Genomic DNA, 22812 nt, shown 5'->3' on the forward strand with positions numbered 1-22812 from the left:
AATTAGAGACGTTTAAATAAATTACTGTTGTACCTTGTAACTACTTTAAATGTGTAACTGCTGCACTAAAAATGCAAACAGTGATTTGGTATACAATTTAAGATTGTAAACCTTGTACAGCTGTATGTAAACATTGAAATTAACATTTCTTTAAAGTTATTGCAAATAAATGCATATTTTCACTTTTTTCTCAGACAATCACTGAATTAGATTTCTTCATCTTCAAATGCAATGTTTGAGATTTTATGTATTTCTGTCAAATCAAAACTGGAATTTTTATTCAAGGCAAAGGTTGTAAAAGTATACTAGACATTTATAGAATAAATCATATCTAGTTTGATGTTTATGTGACAAACAGTGAATTAGTTATTGATTTATACCGTCGCAGCAGCCTACAAGGTATTGCATACTGATCTATTTTTTAAGAGCTCAACCTACTCGCGCATCGATTGGCCAGGTGGACTCTTCTGTCGGTTTTCATTGGTTTGTGGTAATAGTATTTCACTCATGTTTTGCCATGTAATTTCCTATGAATATTGTGTGTGGTTGCTGGCGTAGGTGCGGATCATTTATAACATACGAAGTGGAGAAAGACAGTTGTCCAGACGAGAGGATGCGCATAAAATAATCTATTTTTTCTCCTCGCTCCCTTGCGAATGCCATGATGTGGGAATGGAATTTCTAACTGAGACAGGAGTTGCGTGTCCAAAATGTAGACATTTGCATGTAACCAAGAGATGAGGATAAACCACTAACAATGTTTTGCACAAAATTGAAAGACCTGAAAATCTCTGGAGAATGTCCATTCGCCGGTATTGGTCGTGTGGACGAACCCGGAGACTTTGAGGAACGTACAAGTGACCATACCGGGGATGTACTGGCAATTTCCAAGGATGGAAATGTATCGGAGGTGCTACCTCAAAGGAAGACAAGCAAGACTAGAGTCAATCTTCATTCATTAGGGGAGAGCATCCGCAAGTTAGCATGTCCCGAGGTAAATTGAGATTGTGCTACAATAAATCAATTTCTCAAAAATATAATCAGAATTGACTGTTGTGCACTGTTGTTGAGTGTCGTCTCAGAAGAGAGCAGTTTACACCGTGGAACATGTACCGTAACCTATCGGAACTAATCTCGAACCAAATTATTTGTTTGCTGTTGTGTTGATATGTGATTGCAATGGGCCAAACTATAAGATTTCTTATACACATATATTGTCAATAAACTTCTGGACTTGTTGTTTTCCAGTTTCAAAGACTGCATACTGCCTTTCTGCAAATGATGAAACAGCATACGTTAGACAAGAAATGGTAAGAAATAAGTCCAATAAATGCTGGCGAAATTAACGATTTAAACTATGCTGCCCTGATATTTAATTATTGTCAAAGGTCATGATTATAAGAAATGACAATGTTCAGTTGTGTTCAATTGAACGGGTCAGCTATTATTCTTATTGAATACCTATTGACTGCGTGCCATGCATGGATGCCCCATGCATAACGACCTGTATATGATCAATCAGCAAGATGGCCTTGAAGAGAATACAAGGAATAGGAAAAATAGTCAAAACTTTGGTTAAGAAACAGTTTTTCATAACATACATGGGATTTCATGGAATAGGATATCTAAACCCATTCATTCATGTGGTGAGTGCAGTGCTTACTAATATAACACTGATGTCATTTCTGTCCACAGCCCTTCCGTGTGTTATGCAGACATCTGTCAAGATAGGACCTTTGATCGACCAGAGCATTTACTGGAGATCATGAAGAATTATTCTCTCAAAACAGGTATTGTGAAGCTGATCAAATTCAAACAACACCGAACATGAGTTGCTTTTATTCCGTTGTGGGTGTTTTTAACATCTGTTATATTCATGCCTCTGTGAAACAAAAGACACATTTGTACCTTGTGTGGACAATAAAAATATTCTATTCTGTTGTTTTCTATTCTAATCTACAGTATTGTATTGTATTTTTTTATTTACATCATGTTATTCTATTCTATTACATTTGCTCTCCTTTTACGATCAGGTATTCACATGGACGCTTTGAAAGTCTCCCTTGGCGAGGAGCTGTTCCAAACGTGCTTCGACGAGGACAGCCATATTCTGCAGGTGGTGGGGGGAGCCCTCAGCGACTTCCTGAACAGCTTCAATGTCCTGTTGAAACAGGGCATCGTCCCAAACCCGCCAGAACCAGCCGCTCTGCAAGCCAACCTAGACAGAATAACAGATAATGTAAACAACGAATCAGCGTCGGTGCTGTGCCTGGACAAGGATCTGGGTCTGCACACCGTCTACTACTTCAACCCCGGGCAGACCACGGAGTTCTTCTTCCCTGGTGTCATCAAGGCGGCTGCCCGCCTGCTCTACGACACCACCGTGGAGGTGTTCATGGACATGGAGATCGAGATGGACCTTCAAGGAGGCACCAAGGAGAGCGTAGGCCCCTTGCAGTTCCAAGCTGGGCCCCGGCAGCCCAGCCTGCTCTACTCGGTTGTGGTGAAGGATGCCAAGAGCCTGAGCCCCAGTCCCATGAGGGCCACGTCGGTTGGGACCATGCCCACCTCGCTCTTCTCCTCCACCTTCCCTTTCCACCTCTTTCTGGATCAGGACCTGGGCCTGTTGCAAATAGGTGACGGCCTACGGAAGAGGCTTAGCCGGAAGGATGGCCTGAGGCGGCCCGCTGCCTTCCAGGAGCACTTTGCCATCGTCACGCCCCAGATCAGGTGCACCTTCCAAGGCATCTTGACTATGCTGAACACACAGTTCATCATTCGGATAAAGCACCAAGGGGGCTCCATGGCCGATGACACAGGGAGGGTAATGACCCTATTTTGACTGGATATCAGACCTGGGTTCAAATAGTATTTGAAGTCTTGAGTGATGCTTCATTGAGCTCGCCTGGTTCAATGGAACCAAGTGCAAACCCACCTATTCGGCAGTCCAGGCAGGCTCAAGCTAACCTAACATAGCAGCCATAGAAAGACGCCTGAGTGGAGGTCCCACTATTGTTTTTCAGTGGAAAGTTAGGTGGAAAATACTGTATTCCTTTAAACATCCACTTTCTGTTGACTCCGCAGAGTGGGCTCAAAGCAAACACTCAAAGTCTTTTTGAACTTTTTTGAACTCAGGTCTGCTGGATATGACCCCTTGGAGTTGAGATGAATGCCTAACAAGGTATTGAAGGTTGTCTAAATGCAGGCTTGATTTTAAAAATAGCCCTTCAGACAGGCAAAATGCCACGTTGTTAATTAGTATGTGCTAATTAGCGGAATGCTCCCCCTGAGGTAGAGAACAATATAAGCCCACGATGGAATTGGACAGCCGGGTCTCATAGACTAGACGTAACATAGTAAATCTAAATCCGGGACACTAAAATTAATATGATATGGTACGTTTGGTATGGTTACATAAGACGGATGGTTACTTAAGGCAAAAACAAAAGTAGGGAGGTTGGTCAGGGTGAATGGGTAGGCGTATAACGCAAACATCTAGCATCCCAAAGGTTGCGAGTTCAAATCTCATCACAGACAACATTGGCTAATTACCAACTTTTCAACTAGGTACTAATTTTAGCTACTTTGCAACTACTTAGAATATTAGCTAACACTTCCCCTAACCCTAACCTAGGCAGGGTAGCCTAGTGGTTAGAGCGTTGGACTAGCAACCAGAAGGTTGACAAGGTACAAATCTGTTGTTCTGCCCCTGAACAGGCAGTTAACCCACTGTTCCCAGGCCATCATGGAAAATAAGAATGTGTTCTTAACTGACTTGCCTGGTTAAATAAAGGTAAAATAAAAAATAAAACAAATAAAAAAATCTAACCATTTCTCTAACCATAATTATTATAGCTAACCTTAACCTTTTAACCTAACTCCTAAACGTAACTCTAACCTTAACCCCCTAGCCTAGTTAATGTTAGCCAGCCAGCAAATGTTAGTCACCTAGCTAGAATTCGTAACATGTCATACATTTTGCAAATTCGTAACATATAGTACATTTTGCAAATTTGTAACAAAAAGGACATTTGCAAATTCGTAACATATAATATGAATTGTAATTCATAATATGTCATACAAAATGGGTGATGGACATCCACAAATGAATATATACCATACCAAACATAACATATTAAATGTGTCTTGGATTTACGTTCAGAATAATATGAAATGCTCTGAGACCAGGTTGAATTGGAGGCACTATGTCAAATCAGTTCACCCATCAAAGTCTCTCACGAGGATGCTGATATAATTGTGTAACAATCTCTATTTATGGTCAACTATTGAGAGCAGTAAAAAGAAAGTCAGGTCAGGTCAAAACATGTACAAAGTTAACTTTTCACGGGGTGGGAATCTCTGAAAGCTTCATAGTTATTTAACACTTTATTTCTTCCAGTGAGTCAGACCATTCGTAGAACTACAAAGAAAATCTGTCAACAGAAATAAATGAATTAGGTGTGACCATTCGCCTCATGCAGCGCGACACATGTCCTTTGCATAGAGTTGATCAGGCTGTTGATTTTGGGATTTTGATGTGCTGCTAGAGATTATTGTCTTGCTGGAAGATCCACTTGATCTTGTATTCTTAACAGTCCTCTGCCTCCTGGCAGAGGCAACCAGGTTTTTGGCTAAAATGTCCTGGTACTTGATAGTTCATGATGCCATTGACTTTGACAATGGCCCCAGAACTAGTGGAAGCAAAATATCCCCATAACATCAAAGATCCACCACAATATTTTGCAGTAGGTATGAGGTTATTTTCTACAAATGATTTGTTCTTTTGATGCTAAACCCACCACTGGTGTGAGTGTGGTGTGAGTGTCAAAATAGCTCTATTTTCATGTCATCTGACCATAGCACTGGTTCCAATTCAAGTACCAATACTGGTTAGCAAAGCTATTTTTCTTCCATTGGTCCTTGGGCCCTTGTTAACTTTACCAAGTATCAAGACATTTTGACCAAAAACCTGGTTGCCTCTGTCAGGAGGCTGAAACTTGGCCGCAAGTGGATCTTCCAGCACACATTAAAATCCACAAAGAAATGGTTAACTGACCACAAAATCAACATTTTGCAATGGCCATCTCAAGTCTCCACACTTGAACCCCATTAAAAACCTGTGGTTTGAATTGAAGAAGGCATTGACTTGAAAATATCAGTCCATAAGAGCCGTTATCCTCGCAAGGGGAGGGTGGTGGAGTTTTGAAAACAAGGGGTGCCAATATATATTTTTTAATGACTTGTTAAACAAAATCTCTTTCTCTGAACAATTGTATTTGAGAATACAATGTAGCTCACTATTTGTATTATTTATTTTATACAGTCTTTTTTGCTAATCTTTATCAAGTGTGCCAATAATTTTGGACATGACTGTGTATGTACCATTTAGCATGGAGTACCCAGACAAAGCCATTTATCTCTTGTCTTGTTTCCCTCTCTTCTAGCTCATGGACCTGAAAGGCCAGATGATCTGCATCTCAGAGTCCAATGCCATCCTCTTCCTGGGCTCGCCGTGCGTAGACAAGCTGGAGGAGCTGACTGGCCGTGGCCTCTACCTGTCTGACATCCCCATCCACAACGCCCTGCGCGACGTGGTCCTGGTGGGCGAGCAGGCCAAGGCCCAGGATGGCTTGAAGAAGCGCCTAGGCAAGGCCAAGGCGGCCCTGGAGCACGCTCACCTCGCCCTGGAGGAAGAGAAGAAGAGGACGGTGGATCTGCTTTTCACCATTTTCCCGGGGACGGTGGCCCAGGAACTTTGGCAAGGCCACACGGTGGATGCCAGGGAGTTTGAGCATGTCACCATGCTGTTCTCGGACATCGTAGGCTTCACGGCCGTGTGCTCACGCTGCACGCCTATGCAGGTGGTCACCATGCTTAATGAGCTGTACACACGCTTTGACCACCACTGCGGGGAGCTGGATGTATACAAGGTGTGTTACAGCAAGGCCCAAGGAAACTCAGGGAACTTCTCAATCAAAATCAGATTTAGCGGATACAACTAAACATTGTGGTTATGCTTTATTTTACAAAGTGCCTGGTAATTACTTGGAATGATGAAGGTGAAATTAAATTCATAATAATAACCACAGAATACATTTGTTTATGGGGATAGATTGAATTAATTGAAACACTACGCACCACCCACCATTTGGTACAATGTAATGGTACAATGTAGTGTGTGGAATTCCTCCCAATTAAGTACCAGAAAGTACCAGGTTATAATATAATATAATACTCAGTAAAACAGCAGTTAAAATGGAACAGCATAAATTGCCTTACAGTGTAAGAAAGCTAAAATTTACATTTTTGAGAAATGGACTCCAAATGTGCCCAAATCTTGCTATAGTCTTATTCCACAACCCATGTTACCGGTTTTGGATTGAATGAATAAGGCCCTCTATATAATCTTATGTTAATATCAACAGTTTATTTTTAGAACAACCATTTATGTTGTTGACTACAGACCCTTGCTGGCATTCCCATATTATGTTGATCCCATCATGAATACAGCTTCATTTGAATTGAATTAGCCATGGAGGTGATAAGGTAAAATATGCTTCATGTTGCTCTTCGATAGCGTTTCATTGGAATGTGTTTACTGATATGAATCATTTGAGAGTGGAGGCTTGTCTACCTCATGATTTTGCATAATTTAGCAATAATTCATCAATGTATTAATATAGACAACACTCAACAGTTATGTCTTGACCAAAGCAATTTAGAGAGAATAATAGTTGTGTATTCTTAAGTCATCAATAATTTAAAGGTCTACTCCAAAATAAGAGTAGGATACATATAAAACAGATGCACAGGCTCCAAAAAGGGGAAAGATCATGGTTGTTTTTGACCTTGTCAGAATGAGACTTATGTGATTTAGGCACAAAAGTACTTTAAGTTCATGGTAGAAAAGTTATTTTCGTTGCGTTCTCTCATAGATTCCACAAGTATTGGACAAAAATGACACAATTCCACCATTTTATTTGGGTTTATTATTTCTTAAAGAACAGACTGTACTTGTCTCATGGCCAAACTTGCTTGCTCTCAGCCAACTGTCTTGTAATCTGCGGGGAGTTTGGTTAATGTAATCAGTGTGTCACTGAAGTATAACAGAGGAGAGCAGCATGTCTGACGGATCTTTCGTAAAGTACTGGGAAGTCAGAGGTTCCTTTAGGACCTCTGTTTCCATTCCCGATCCAAAAATAGATTTTGTCTGCTTTCCAAATGGCACTCTATTCCCTTTATATTGCACTACAATTCACTGTATAGAATGCCATTTGGGACATCGACTTTTACCTCACGTTGTTCACCTCAACCACTACCACACAACTGTCGGGTGCTCTCCTGCTCCAGAGTAAAACATAAACACCTCCCAGAAGAACTATTTTGATGCTAATTCACACTGATTAAATTGGCCCTGTTGATTGTTTTAATGTGTTTGTGTTCGAATGTGTCAACATCTCTACCCGTAGGGGAAGACTGTGTGACAAATTAAAATATAGGTACAGTAGTTTTTGCTCACTTGATTTGACGTGTTTTCCATTACTTGTGCTTCTCATTAGGAGGTTATGAATTGGAATGGTCTAATGCACAAATCAAGGAATTAAAAGGGCTAAAAAAACAATCCTTCAACATAAAGTACTATGCATACACCATACAACTATTATTCTCTCTCTATACAGTCAATGTATAAATTAAGAACAGAGTCTGTAGACCATGGGGGCAGGTCTTAAATAAAAAAAGTTTAATAGTATTAAACAAGATATTATCTTGTGATGATGAAGTCAACTGTATGTCATGTAGTTTGCCTATGGGATATTAAACTATTCTATTCTACTGTATCTAGGTGGAGACTATCGGTGATGCGTACTGTGTGGCTGGTGGCTTGCACAAGGAGAGCGAGACTCACGCAGTGCAGATTGCCCTCATGGCACTGAAGATGATGGAGCTGTCCGATGAGGTCAGGACGCCCACTGGCGAGCCAATCAAGGTGAGTGTTACGGCTTACCTTCTTCACAGTGTGAAACCATCAATGGAAAGCCCCTTTCAGAATGGCACTGAGTAGCACCGGAAGTTGCCTGGACAGTTTTGTGCACAAAACAGATTTTCAGGCTTTTCTACTGTTATGCCATTTGCTCAAAATGTAGACAAAGTTGTTCCCTGGTAGCTGTTTTTTATTTATATCAAGAATGACAATATTGTTCATCTGAAAGAGAGCAACTCTCCATTTGGGCTGGTCTATGACACGCTAGCACCTGCCCCATTAAGAGGGGAATGAGGCAACCTCAGAGTAATTTTATTCACACACACAGACAGAGATGTACATGGGGCTGAAGAATGGTAATGGTTCTGAATCAGGAGAAATAGAGGTAATGGATACTATGTACACAATACAATAAGGGTTCCCAACATTTTCCCCTAGGGCCCCCCTTTTCACATTTGATTAGTTATTGTTTATTGAGATAGCCTATATTAAATACACCACCAGCTTTTGTAATTGATTTTATTATTTTGTTTAACTTGACAGACCTTGACAGAACTCATTACATCTTTTAGGTAGGCTATTTAATAATAATAATAATAATAATGCATGTGGAACTCTAGGCTCGATTTCCCCAAAGGTTCTTCCGCTACCAAATATGTTTTATTATGACAATTTATATAAACTCTCAATTTAATTATACATATTCTCTTTTTCAGAAATTGATTAGATCAATTGATCGCGATAGAGTCACACATTGTATAAGATGACTTCCCAGCCCCCCAAGTGGCGCAGTGGTCTAAGGCCACTAGAGATTCTGCGTTTGAGTCCAGGCTCTGTTGCAGCTGGCTGTGACAGGGAGACCCATGGGGCGGAGCACAATTGGCCCAGCGCTGTCTGGGTTAGGGGAGGGTTTGGCCAGCAGGGATGTCCTTGTCCCATTGCAGTGTACAGTGTTTCGATGAGACAAGACTGTAACTACCAATTGGATACCACGAAATTGGGGATAAAAAGGGGTAAAAAAAGATGACTTCTCAAGCAAAGTCCAATTTCTTTGACTCCTCGACTTTAGAAGGTTGTAGCTCAGCTTCTGAATATCAGAGCCATACAAAAGATATTCCATTGGCATCAGAGTTGTTTTCCTCTGGCATTTTACATCTTGTTTCTTGCCTAAAACATTGCATATTTCTCATAATTTTAGATCATTATAAACAATCGCGAATTGGAAATGATTTGCTATTATTATCATTCATTATATAAATGTTTTACCCCCCACCAAATGTTGCGTCCCCCCCAGGTTGAGAACCCCTGCAATAAGTGATAGCACAAGTAGAGTAACAAGGTTATTAAGGGAGGGACTAAATGAATATATATGCTACCTGCACATATTACAATACAGCTATACACAAAGGCAGCATATAACTATTATAAAACAACAAGCAGGAATTATATACATCACAGTATATGCATGTCACGCTCACTTTGGCCATGCACACCAACCCACAAGTCCAGAGATACCGTAGGAATGAGTCCAGTTGTTGATGGGCAGAGACAGAGATGCTGCGGGAGACTGTGTATTGTGTTACCTGCAGAGTCAAGAGGATGGGCAGATGTCAGGCCGGCTAAGTAACCTCCCTAGCAAACTGACAGTGGCTCATCAACATCTCAAATTTGGAGATTACAATGAGAAAGCTGCAGCTGTTCCTGTCTTTCAGTATTTTGATATATTATTTGGCATTTTACATTACATTGAAAACTTAGAGGTAGTTGACCCCATCTTATGAATACATAGAACACAGATTATGGACCCAAAGAGTCAGTGATCCATGAATTGGATTCGTTGACTTTGCTACAGTTAATCATTAGCGTCATTGAACACAAAACAAGGGGTACACTACAAAGCAGGATCAAGGAGTTAGCCAGCTCTTTAGGAGAAGTTTAGCTTTCCTAATGAACTAGAAAATCAATAGTTATTTCTGGTTGTTTATCCAAAGTAGCTGGCTAACTCATAGATCCTGCTTTGTATTAGAGGATGATTAATCAGGGCCAATTTCAAGTTTTCATAACAATAGCAAATCGGTATTTTTGGACACCGATTTGGCCAATTAAAAAAAATATATATATATATTTTTTACAACTTTATTTAATCTTTATTTAACTAGGCAAGTCAGTTAAGAACACATTCTTATTTTCAATGACAGCCTAGGAACGGTGGGTTAACTGCCTCGTTCAGGGGCAGAACGACAGATTTTTACCTTGTCAGCTCGGGGGATTCAATCTTGCAACCTTACAGTTAACTAGTCCAACACTCTAACCACCTGATTACATTGCACTCCACGAGGAGCCTGCCTGTTAAGCGAATGCAGTAAGCCAAGGTAAGTTGCTAGCTAGCATTAAACTTATTTTATAAAAAATAATCAATCAATCATAATCACTAGTTAACTACACATGGTTGATGATATTACTAGTTTATCTAGCGTGTCCTGCATTGCATATAATCAATGCGGTGTGTATTGTTGCTCCAATGTGTACCTAAACATAAACATCAAAGCCTTTCTTAAAATCAATACACACAAGTATATATTTTTAAACCTGCATATTTATCTAAAAGAAATCCAGGTTAGCAGGCAATATTAACTAGGTGAAATTGTGTCACTTCTCTTGCGTTCATTGCACGCAGAAGCAGTGTATATTCAACAGTTTGGGCCACCTAATTTGCCAGAATTTTACGTAATTATGACATACCATTAAAGGTTATGCAATGTAACAGGAATATTTAGACTTATGGATGTCACCCGTTAGATAAAATACAGAACGGTTCTGTATTTCACTGAAAGAATAAACATCTTGTTTTCGAAATGATAGTTTCCAGATTCGACCATATTAATGACCTAAGGCTCGTATTTCTGTGTGTTATTATGTTATAACTAAGTCTATGATTTGATAGAGTAGTCTGACTGAGCGATGGTAGGCACCAGCAGGCTCGTAAGCATTCATTCAAACAGCACTTTCGTGCGTTTTGCCAGCAGCTCTGCTGTTTATGACTTCAAGCCTATCAACTCCCGAGATTAGGCTGGTGTAACCGATGTGAAATGGCTAGCTAGTTAGCGGGGTGCGCGCTAATAGTGTTTCAAACGTCACTCGCTCTGAGACCTTGAAGTAGTTGTTCCGCTTGCCCTGCAAGGGCCGCGGCTTTTGTGGAGCGATGTGTAACGATGCTTCGAGGGTGGCTGTTGTTGATGTGTTCCTGGTTCAAACCCAGGTATGGGTGAGGAGAGGGACGGAAGCTATACTTTTACACTGGCAATAAATACTAAAGTGCCTATAAGAACATCCAATAGTCAAAGATTAATGAAATACAAATGGTATAGAGAGAAATAGTCCTATAATTCCTATAATAACTACAACCGAAAACTTCTTACCTGGGAATATTGAAGACTCATATTAAAAGGAACCACCAGCTTTCATTTGTTCTCATGTTCTGAGCAAGGAACATAAACGTTAGCTTTCTTACATGGCACATATGGCACTTTTACTTTCTTCTCCAACACTTTGTTTTTGCATTATTTAAACCAAATTGAATATGTTTCATTATTTATTTGAGCCTAAATAGATTTTATTGGTGTATTATATTAAGCTAAAACAAGTGTTCATTCAGTATTGTTGTAATTGTCATTATTACAACAACAACAAAAAAATTGGCCGATTAATCAGTATCGGCCTTTTTTGGTCCTCCAATAATCGGTATCGGCGTTGAAAAATCATAATCGTTCGACCTCTACTTTGTATACCCCTTTGGTTAGCATGCTCCAAAAAGCAGACCTAAATCACATTCAAGTAACTTCTAAAACACAACTTTGTGCCCTGGGTGGTCAAGTGGTCTAAGCCACTGCCTCTTGAACACACATACAGAACACACACACATATATATATATAACGCTGCAAGCATGGGTTCGAATCCAACGCTCTCTGCTGTCTGTCATGGGACTGCCCTACTCCTTCGGAGAGGATGTTAAACGGATATCTTGACTCTACGGTCATTACAATTTCACTCATAAGAGTAGGGGTGTCCTGACCCCATTTCCATCATGGCCACCTAACCATCCCTGTCATTCCTAATTGGCATATGTCACTCCTCACCTTTACACCATGCTTTCTGATGTGTGCTGAGCCTTCCGGCACAAATGGTTGCCTTGCATGACCAAAGTGGGTGCCAAACATTGATGGTGGTGGATGAGGTGAGTTTCCTCCCTACTATGAAAGCACTTTGAGCATCTGGAGAATTGCTATATAAATTCAATCAATAAATCTAAATAATAATTTGGCAAAATAATCCATTCAGAAGTAGAACATGTGGATAAGGTTATTTCACATAAAGCATCACAGCAAGGGAAATGTTCTTGAATTATTATCACAAATTACATTTAAATTATATTTATTACGGTCAAAATGTGATTTCCCGAAAAGATATGAGTTGCAATGACTTGATTGTTCTTTAAAGAGTGTTATGGAAATTGTACTTTTCGAATATACAAATATTTATATTGGATTTTAGTTGATTTCACCTTATAGCTGTCACTTCAAAGGAAAACTTAATATAATCAATGAAGCTTTGATTTAATTGTTGTAGTTTTTCCCCTCAGCACAAATTATATATTTTTATTTACAGATGCGAATTGGCCTGCACACTGGCTCAGTTCTGGCCGGTGTTGTTGGCGTGATGATGCCGCGCTACTGTCTGTTTGGCAACAACGTCACATTGGCAAATAAGTTTGAGTCCTGTAGCGTACCTGGAAGAATCAATGTTAGCCCCACAACCCACAGGTGACTTAAAACTTCTGCAATTCCAAAATATTTTATAGTTAATTTCACTGCCATATCTCCGTAAACTCAGCCACTAGCTAATGTTTTATATTTAAAAAATATTATATTTTGAAAAGTCTTGTGTTTACACTTTGCATTGATGATCACATGTATCATTATGATGTGGTTATAATGCATCATTGGACTTGTCATTAGCATGTATGTATTTATAATGTATTATTTTAATGTCTCATTCATTTGAATCACACTGTATATCACAAAAGTCACAGAGTAAATGATGTTTTGTGTGGTGCTCTTCAAATGACAAACTACCTGACTCACTGTGATAATAAAAGATGCACTGGCATTCATCAGAAGATAGACCATTAAACCCTATGTTGGCTACAGGTCTTGCCTGAATCTGTACTATTTGGTCATAGAATTTGAACCCTAATTTGGCTGCCCAACATTTGTCATAGTCACTAAAGCCAAGGTCTTTACTACAAACATTATTGGATGTTCAGTGTGGTCTCTTTAGGGACACAGTTGAAAACAGTTTCACAAAACACTTGATTGGCCAGAAAGTTCACCCACCTGCATTCCCAAGTCTGAATCTGTCCCCGATTGAAAGGAAAGAATGAAAACCAGAAAGCGTATGGTTGTTCTCTCGGACTGTAATAGAATAGCCCTGGCATTGGGGCCTCTAAAAAGTGTGTCCAAACATTACCTGGGTATTTGGTAGCACTGTAATTACTCCATTAACAACATTGTTACATATTAACTGCGGTGCTCTTTATTATTATAATGCAGTTACTAAAGTAAGCTGTAACAAGATGTTATAGTGTAATTAGTGTAACTAGTGTAATTACAGTGTAATTGGTTGACATGTTACTGTATATTTTTGGTAAGAAAGGCAAAACAACATTGTTCGTGTGTTTCAAGAGAACATGTATAACTTCCTATCCAGTTGAGTTGCTTTTTGGTTTCAGACAGCAACTGTGTTATACAATACATTCATACACACGTTCTCACAGTACAAGATAAATAGTTTATGTGATCTTGCACAGGAAACAGGATCCAATGTTGATTGAATAGAGAGCCCCGTAGCCCCCATTTCTATCTGCAGCACACACTAAAACGTTATATTAACATTCATAATGGTTCATTTGTTCTTTTGGGTTTCCAGATTGCTGAAAGATTGTCCAGAGTTCGTCTTCATTCCCCGGACCAGACAGGATCTTCCGCCAAACTTTCCGCCGGATATTCCTGGTGTTTGTTACTTCTTGGAGGATTTTGATCAATGGTCGGGCAAAACCACAAGTGACTGTGAGACTGCTGAACCATGCTACAGCAATACAAACTTCATGGTTAAGAAAACATAGATAGATGATGAGACACAGCCACACCTGGGTTCAATTAATATTTGAAATCTTTGAACGTTTGATTGAGCCTGCCTGGAGCGCCAAATTGGCAGAGTTTGCACTTTTAGCAATATTCCATTGGTTCCATCATGCCATGCAAGCTCAATCGAGTAGAGTATTTGAAAGAAAACTAATATTTGTATCCTGGTCTAAATACAGCTAGCACCCGTTGCTGTAGATTTCTTTAGGGGATGTAGAAATGTTGATTATTCTCTTACAAAATCGCTAGATGTACATTTTGTATGCTTTCACTGGTTTATTCACCTCACCAGATTCACGTAATTTCTTAAAACTGTAATTATACTACAACTGCCTATGTAACTACCATGTAAATACATACAGGTATTAATCACACATTGGGATAGTCACCCAAATTACAAAATTACATATTGGTTTCCTTACCCTATAAGCAGTATATGGACAAATTAAGAAAGCAATCCATGCTTTAATTTGGATTAACTGGTCTCCAAATGCAAGTCAATATCCCTGCATTTTTCGCCTCTCATCTTGATTTTAGACTGCATACAGGCTAAGTGCCAAGGAAACCAATATGTAATTTTGGAATTTGGTTGAACTATCTCTTTAAAGAGAATTACACATTAACTAATGTCACGGCAATGCTAGAACACAATGAATGTGCTTCCATTCCAATTAATATTTATTACTGTGATTAGTTTTGTATTGTCCAAGCGACAATAAATATTGTGATTAACAGTTTTGTTCTACTACTCTGATGTTTGGAATATATTTTCAGTTTTCCTGCGAGCATAGTTATAGAACAGGTAACTGCCCAAATAATTGAAACACTAACATAAAATGCCTTAATAGGGTGTTGGGCCACCACGAGCCAGAATATCGTCAGTGCACCTTGGCATGGATTATATACGTGTCTGGAAACTATCGGAGGGATGCAACGCCATTCTTTCATGATACATTTGATCATTTGATGTTTTGTTGAAGGTGGTGGAAAACGTTGTCTCAGGCGCCGCTCCAGAATCTCCCTTAAGTGTTCAATTGGGTTGAGATCCGGTGACTGAGCATATGGTTTACATAGTTTTCATGCTCATCAAACCATTCAGTGACTAGTCCTACCCTGTGAATGGAGGCATTGTCATCCTATGTGGCATAGCCATGGTAGCCAAAATAATGGCCTGCCCAGCATTTTTATACATGATCTTAAGCGTGATGGGATGTTAACTGCTTAACTAACTCAGGAACCACACTTGTGTGGAAGCAGCTGCTTTCAATATACTTTGTATCCCTTATTTACTCAAGTGTTTTCATTATTTTGGCAGTTACCTGTAGTTTGATATTACACTGCAACAATGTGAGGATCAAACATTTGCTCAAAGTTTGTTTTGTATTTTCACACAAAGGAAATTATGTTCAAAATTGCACTCTATTCCCTCTGGACCTCAAAGCCAGTTTTTTCATTCTAACTCATTTAATCAGGGACTGATATAGATCTGGGACACCTGGTGGGTGCAATGAATTATCTGCCTTAATTGACAGTGACCAGTTGTTGTTGGGGGTTAGCTGCCTTCCTTAAGGGCAGGACAGCAGATTTTTCCACCTTGCCAGCTCAGGGATTCAAACCAGAGACCTTTCAGTTACTGGCCAAATGCTCCTAACTGCTAGGCTACCTGCCAGGCTACCTGCCACTAGTGACCCTGGTCAAAAGTTGTGCACTACAATACATAGAGAACAGAATGCCATTTCAGACACCGACTTGATTGTGACAGATGTGATGGTAGGCCTAAAGGAGGAGATCAGATGCAATTAGGAAAGTGGAATGGGGTCAGGTAAGGAAGAAGACAACATTTATTTTGTTATGTTCTATTATTACAATCATGTAGCCCTCGGTCATTATAGGCTGCACAACTGCACACAAAACATGGATCAGTAAACAGGAGGTAAAACTTGTCCACCCCTCAATATTTTTTTAAAAAAGCAACAGAAACACTGATTCCGTACCTAACAGCACCCAGTTACGTATATAGTGCACTAGTTTTGTGCAGTGTACTGAAAATACAAGGCCCATCCAAGTTGACCTGTGAGTCAAAACCAGTGCAACAGCACAGCAGCTTTGACTAAACGACGGCGATTGTGTTCTTTCTTTGTCCTTTTTGGAAGATCTTAAGAGATCTACAATCGATCTAAAAACAGTAATAAATTATTTTATTAGTGGACATTTGATGAAATGTTTGCTTCAAAGAGGACATGTGACATGATAAGTATAGGCTTATATCTAAACATTAGACAAATATTTATTGAACCTTTATACAAATATTTATTAGACAAATATTTATTAGACAAATATTTATTGAACTAGGCAAGTCCGTTAAGAACAAATTCTTATTTACAATGACGGCCAACCACGACCAAACCCAGACGACGCTGGGCCAATTGTGTGCCGCCCTATGGGACTCCCAATCACGGCCGGATGTAATAGTCTGGATTCGAACCAGGGACTCTAGTGACGCCTCTAGCACTAAGATGGGCCCCCACTCGGGAGCCCAATATATATAACATATACAGTACCAGTCAAAAGTTTGGACACACCTACTCATTCAAGGGTTTTTCTATGTTTTTACTATTTTCTACATTGTAGAATAATGGTAAAGACATCAAAACTATGAAATAACACATATGGAATCATGTAGGAACCAAAAAAGTGTCAAACAAATAAAAAACATATTTGAGATTCTTCAAAGTAGCCACCCTTTGCCTTGATGACAGCTTTGCACACTCTTGGCATTCTCTCAACCAGCTTCACCTGGAATGCTTTTCCAGCAGCCTTGAAGGAGTTCCCACATATGCTGAGCACTAGTTGGCTGCTTTTCCTTCACTCTGTGGTCCAACTCATCACAAACCATCTCAATTGGGTTGAGGTTGGGTGATTGTGGAGGGAAGGTCATTTGATTCAGCACTCATCACTCTCCTTCCTGGTCAAATAGCCCATACACAGCCTGGAGGTATGTTGGGTCATTGTCATGTGGAAAAACAAATGATAGTCCCATTAAATGCAAACCGGATGGGATGGCGTACCGCTGCAGAATGCTGTGGTAGCCATGCTGGTTAAGTGTGCCTTGAATTCTAAATAAATCAAAGACAGTGTCACCAGCAAAGCACCCCCACACATCACACCTCCTCCTCCATGCTTCATGGTGGTGCTTCACACCTACTCTGCATCTCACAAAGACAGTTGGAACCAAAAATCTCAAATTTAGATTAATCAGACCAAAGGATAGATTTCCACCGGTCAAATGTCCATTGCTCATGTTCTTTTGGCCAAAAGCAAGTCTCTTCTTATTATTTGTGTCCTTTTAGTAGTGGTTTCTTTTGCAGTAATTTGACCATGAAGGTCTGATTCACGCAGAGTTCTCTGAACAGTTGATGTTGAGATGTGTCTGTTACTTGAACGCTGCAATTTCTGAGGCTGGTAACTCGAATGAATGTATCCTCTGCAACAGAGGTAACTTTAGGTTTTCCTTTTCGGTGACGGTCCTCATGAGAGCCAGTTTCATCATAGAGCTGGATGGTTATACGACTCCACTTGAACCTTTCAAAGTTCTTTACATTTTCCAGATTGACTGACCTTCATGTCTTAAAGTAATGATGGACTGTCATTTCTCTTCGCTTATTTGAGCTGGACTTTTACCAAATAGAGTTATCTTCTGTATACCACCCCTATCTTGTCACAACACAGCTGATTGGCTCAAATGCATTAAGGAAAGAAATTCCACAAATGAACATTTAACAAGGCACACCTGTTAATTGAAATGCATTCCAGGTGACTACCTCATGAAGCTGGTTGAGAGAATGCCAGAAGTATGCCAAAAGCTGTCATCAAGGAAAAGGGAGGCTACTTTGAAGAATCTCAAGCATAAAATATATTTTGATTTAACACTTTTGGTTACTACACAATTCCATTTGTGTTATTTCATAGTTTTGATGTCTTCACTATTATTCTACAATGCAAAAAAATTAAGAAAAACCCTTGCATGAGTAGGTGTGTCAACTTTTGACTGATACTGCACTTAAGTAGTTTCTTTGGTACAGTTGAAGTCGAAAGTTTACATACACCTTAGCCAAATACATTTAAACTCAGTTTTTCACAATTCCTGACATTTAGTTCTAGTAAAAATTGTTTTAGGACAGTTCGGATCACCATTTTATTTTAAGAATGTAAAATGTCAGAATAATAGTAGAGAGTATGATTTATTTCAGCTTTGATTTATTTCATCACATTCCCAGTGGGTCAGAAGTTTACATTCACTCAATTAGTATTTAGTAGTATTGCCTTTAAATTGTTTAACTTGTGTCAAATGTTTTGGGTTGCCTTCCACAAGCTTCCCACAATAAGTTGGGTGAATTTTGGCCCATTCCTCCTGACAGAGCTGGTGTAACTGAGTCAGGTTTGTAGGCCTCCTTGCTCGCACACGCTTTTTCAGTTCTACCCACAACATTTCTATAGGATTGAGGTACAGGGCTTTGTGATGGCCACTCCAATACCTTGACTTTGTTGTCCTTAAGCCATTTTGTCCCAACTTTGGAAGTATGTTTGGGGTCAGCAAGACCCATTTGCGACCAAGCTTTAACTTCCTGACTGATGTCTTGAGATGTTGCTTCAATATATCCACATAATTGTCCTGCCTCATGATTCTATCTATTTTGTGAAGTGCACCAGTCCCTCCTGCAGCAAAGCACCCACACAACATGATGCTGCCACCCCCGTGTTTCACGGTTAGGATGGTGTTCTTCGGCTTGCAAGCCTCCCCCTTTTTCCTCCAAACATAACGATGGTCATTATGGCTAAACAGTTATATATTTTTCATCAGACCAGAGGACCTTTCTCCAAAAAGTATGATCTTTTTCCCCAAGTGCAGTTGCTAAACGTTGTCTGGCTTTTTAATGGCGGTTCTGCAGCAGTGGTTTCTACCTTGCTGAGCGGCCTTCCAGGTTATGTCGATATAGGACTCGTTTTACTATGGATATAGATACTTTTGTACCTTTTTCTCCAGCATCTTCACAAGGTCCTTTGCTGTTGTTCTGGGATTGATTTGCACTTTTCACACCAAAATACATTAGCCTCTAGGAGAAAAAACGTGTCTCCTTCCTGAGCGGTATGACGGTTGCGTGGTCCCATGGTGTTTATACGTGCATACTATTGTTTGTACAGATGAACATGGTACCTTCAGGCATTCGGAAATTGCTCCCAAGGATGAACCAGACTTGTGAACCAGAATTTTTTTTTCTGAGGTCTTGGCTGATTTCTTTTGATATTCCAATGATGTCATGCAAAGAGGCACTGAGTTTGAACGTAGGCCTTGAAATACATCCACAGGTACAAATCCAATTGACTCAAATTATGTCAATTAGCCTATCAGAACCTTCTAAAGCCATGACATTTTCTGGAATTTTCCAAGCTGTTTAAAGGCACAGTCAACTTAGTGTATGTAAACTTTTGACCCACTGGAATTGTGATACAGTGTAAACATTGTGGAAAAATGACTTGTGTCATAAACAAAGTAGATGTCCTAACCGACTTGCCAAAACTATAGTTTTGTGGAGTGATTGAAAAACGAGTTTTAATAACTCCAACCTAAGTGTATGTAAACTTCTGACTTCAACTGTATCTGTACTTTACTATTTATATTTTTGACTACTTTTATTGCAGTACATTCCTGAAGAAAATAATGTACTTTTAGCTCCATACATTTTCCCTGACAACCAAAAGTACTAGTTACATTAAATGCTTAGCAGGACAGGAAAATTCTCAAATTCACACACTTATCAAAAGAACATCCTACTGCCTCCGATCTGATGGACTCACTAAACACAATATTATTTGTTTGTAAATTATGTCTGAATGTTCGAGTATGCCCCTGGCTACCATAAATAACAAGAAAATGGTGCTGGCTGGTTTGCTTAATACAAGGAATTTATCATTTATACTTGTGATACTTAAGTATATTTAAAACCAAATACTTTTAGACTTTACTCGAGCAGTATTTTACTGAGTGACCTTTACTTGAGTCATTTTCTGTTAAGGCATCTTTACTTTTACTGAAGTATGCCAATTCGATACTTTTTCCACCATTGCACTTTTCATGCTGGAGCTAGCAACCAAGTGAGTGGGTGTTAGCTAGCTAGTAACCAGAACGTTAAGCTAGCCAAGACCAACAACACAAACAAATGGACTATTATACAGCTTCAAGTAATGAGTGGAGTTACAAACGGATTATACTAAACAAGTTAAATGTTACACACACATAGCCACTCTCCCACGCCGAATAAGTATTAAAAGTACAAATGATTTTGAATTCAATTTAAGATGGCGCTGATAGAGATGGCAGCTTCGCTTATAGTCCTTAGGCAACTGTGCACTATTTTGTGTTATTTATTTATTATTTCTCATTGTTAGCCCAGAAAACCTTAAGTGTAATTACATACAGCCGGGTAGAACTATTGGATATCAGAGAGACGTCAATTTACCAGCAGTGCGACCAGGAATACGACTTTCCCAAGGCAAATCCTTTGTCTGCACCTCCCAGGGCATTTAAAATGATTCCAGAGGCCGGCCCCAAAACAACGCCGTCGGAAGAGAGGGTTCCGGAGCGGTCTTCTAGTGAGGCTTCGGATGTGCGCACACCACACACGGCTTCCGAGTATACTACTCGCTAATGTCCAGTTCCTAGTTAAGAAAGTTGACAGAATTAGGTCAAGAGTTGATTTCCAAAGAGATATCCGGGATTGTAACATACTCTATTTCATGGAGACATGGCTAGCTGGGCACATGCTGTCGGAGTCCATACGGCCAACGGGATTTTCAGTGGGTGGGGGTGGGGGTGTATGTTTCATGATTAACAACTCATGGTGTAATTGTATCAACACAAGAACTCAAGTAATTTTGTTCACCTGACCTAGAATTCCTCACAAACAAATGCCGACCGTATTATCTCCCAAGAGAACTCCCCTCGGTTATCGTCACAGCCGTGTATATCCCCCTGCAAGTGGATACCAAGACGGCCATCAAGGAACTTCACTGGACTTTATGCAAACTGGAAACCATATATCCTGAGCCTGCATTTATTGTAGCTGGGAATTTTAACAAAGCTAATCTCAGAACAAGGCTATCTACATTTTATCAGCATATCGATTGCAGTACACGAGCGAGTAACACACTCGACCACTGCTACTCTAACTTCCGCGGCACATACAAGGCCCTCCCCCGCCCTCCTTCTAGCAAATATGACCATGACTCCATCAAGTTGCTCCCCTCCTATAGGCAGAAACTAAAATAGGAAGTGCCCGTGCTTAAGTCTATCCAATGCTGGTCTGACCAATCAGATTCCACGCTACAAGATTGCTTTGATCATGTGGACTGGGATATGTTCCGGGTAGCCTAGACAATAATATTGATGTATACGCTGACTCGGTGAGCGAGTTTACAAGGAGATGTTGTACCCACTGTGACTATTAAAACCTTCCCTAACCAGAAACCGTGGATTGATGGCAGCATTCATGCAAAACTGAAAGCACGTACCACTGCATTTAATCATGGCAAGGCAACTGGAAACATGACCGAATACAGTGTAGCTATTCCCTCCATAAGGCAAGCAAAGTGTCATTATAGGGACAAAGTGGAGTTGCAATTCAGCGGCTCAAACATCTACTTTGTGCATGACACAAATCATTTTTCCAACAATTGTTTAAAGACAGATTATTTCACTTACAACTCACTGTATCACAATTCCAGTGGGTCAGAAGTTTACATACACTAAGTTGACTGTGCCTTTAAACAGCTTGGAATATTCCAGAAAATGATGACTTTAGAAGCTTCTGATAGGCTAATTTCATGGACTACCTTCAAACTCAGTGCCTCTTTGCTTGACATCATGGGAAAATCAAAAGAAATCAGCCAAGACCTCAGACCTCAGACCTTTGTAGACCTCCACAAGTCTGGTTCCTACTTGGGAGCAATTTCCAAACACCTGAAGGTACCACGTTCATCTGTACAAACAATATGCAAGTATAAACACCATGGGACCATGCAGCATCATAACGCTCAGGAAGGAGAAGCGTTCTGTCTCCTAGAGACGAACGTACTTTAATGTGAAAAGTGCAAATCAATCCCAGAACAACAGCAAAGGACCTTGCAAAGATGCTGGAGGAAATGGGTACAAAAGTATCTATATCCACAGTAAAATTAGTCCTATATCGACATAACCTGAAAGGCCGCTCAGTAAGGTATAAGCCACTGCTTCAAAACTGCCATAACAAAACCTGACTACGGTTTGCAATTGCACATGGAGGCAAAGATCATACTTTTTAGAGAAATATCCTCTGGTCTGATTAAACTGTTTTGCCATAATGACCATCGTTACGTTTGGAGGAAAAAGGGGGAAGCTTGCAAGCTGAAGAACACCATCCCAACAGTGAAGCACGGGGGTGGCAGCATCATGTTGTGGGGCTGCTTTGCTGCAGGAGGGGCTGGTGCACTTCACAAAATAGATAGAATCATGAGGCAGGACAATTATGTGGATATATTGAAGCAACATCTCAAGACATCAGTCAGGAAGTTAAAGCTTGGTCGCAAATGGGTCT

General features: G+C 39.9%; 1 protein-coding gene across 2 annotated transcripts; it reads left to right on the forward strand.

Moving 5' to 3' along the window:
* Positions 1-479: 479 nt before the first annotated feature.
* LOC112261446 (guanylate cyclase soluble subunit alpha-1) lies at positions 480-14916 on the forward strand. Of its 2 annotated transcripts, XM_024436771.2 has the most exons (8): positions 482-994; positions 1249-1310; positions 1696-1790; positions 2034-2824; positions 5445-5930; positions 7844-7987; positions 12648-12802; positions 13968-14916. In XM_024436771.2, exons 1-8 carry the CDS (start codon positions 758-760, stop codon positions 14161-14163), a joined length of 2166 nt encoding a protein of 721 aa, XP_024292539.1. In that variant the 5' UTR covers positions 482-757; the 3' UTR covers positions 14164-14916. The 2 variants fall into 2 exon arrangements, with proteins under 2 accessions (XP_024258260.1, XP_024292539.1); XM_024402492.2 differs by lacking the exon at positions 12648-12802 and having other exon boundaries at positions 480-994; positions 13968-14186.
* The last annotated feature ends 7896 nt before the right edge of the window (positions 14917-22812 follow it).

This window comes from Oncorhynchus tshawytscha, linkage group LG11, assembly GCF_018296145.1.
Source record: "Oncorhynchus tshawytscha isolate Ot180627B linkage group LG11, Otsh_v2.0, whole genome shotgun sequence".
Taxonomy (NCBI): Eukaryota; Metazoa; Chordata; class Actinopteri; order Salmoniformes; family Salmonidae; genus Oncorhynchus; species Oncorhynchus tshawytscha.